The 430-nt window shown below is 58.8% G+C and overlaps 1 protein-coding gene across 1 annotated transcript in view; it reads right to left on the bottom strand.

The window, feature by feature from the left end:
- Nucleotides 1–430, bottom strand: part of KIF26B (kinesin family member 26B) — a 236,260-nt gene that overhangs the window by 48,400 nt on the left and 187,430 nt on the right. The window contains exon 7 of the mRNA XM_014528243.1: nucleotides 9–32. Within this exon, the coding sequence (XP_014383729.1) occupies nucleotides 9–32 (24 nt within the window). The remainder of the gene's footprint in view (nucleotides 1–8; nucleotides 33–430) is intronic.

Raw genomic sequence — 430 nt, 5'->3', positions numbered from 1 at the left:
GTGGGCGCCTGCAGCTCTCTCTGGTTCTGCAGCTGGAAGACACAAGCCGAGAGCTGACGCCCGTCCGGGGGGCCGGCCTGCCCTCCCACAGCTGTCTGCTCAGCATCGCAAAGCTGCGTGCCCCTCCACGGCCCCAAGTCCTTCCAGAACACGGGCCACACGCACGTGCAGTTCTCAGCTTCATTCACTCATTGCTGACGATTCCCGTTGGGCACACTTACTGGAGGGCATTTCCCCATTTTACAATTTAAGTCGCATCTGTAAACAGCAGGTGTGAAAAGCAAGTGGATGGGCCAACCATCAACCTGTGAACCAGGAGGTCACCATTCGATTACCGGTCGGGGCACATGCCCAGGTTGCAAGCTCCATCCCCAGTGGGGGCGGGCAGGAGGCAGCCCATCAATGGTTTTCTCTCTCTCTCCCTCTCCTT

This window comes from Myotis brandtii, unplaced genomic scaffold (genome assembly GCF_000412655.1).
Source record: "Myotis brandtii unplaced genomic scaffold, ASM41265v1 scaffold627, whole genome shotgun sequence".
Classification (NCBI taxonomy): Eukaryota; Metazoa; Chordata; class Mammalia; order Chiroptera; family Vespertilionidae; genus Myotis; species Myotis brandtii.
This window is presented reverse-complemented; position numbering and strand designations above follow the sequence as displayed.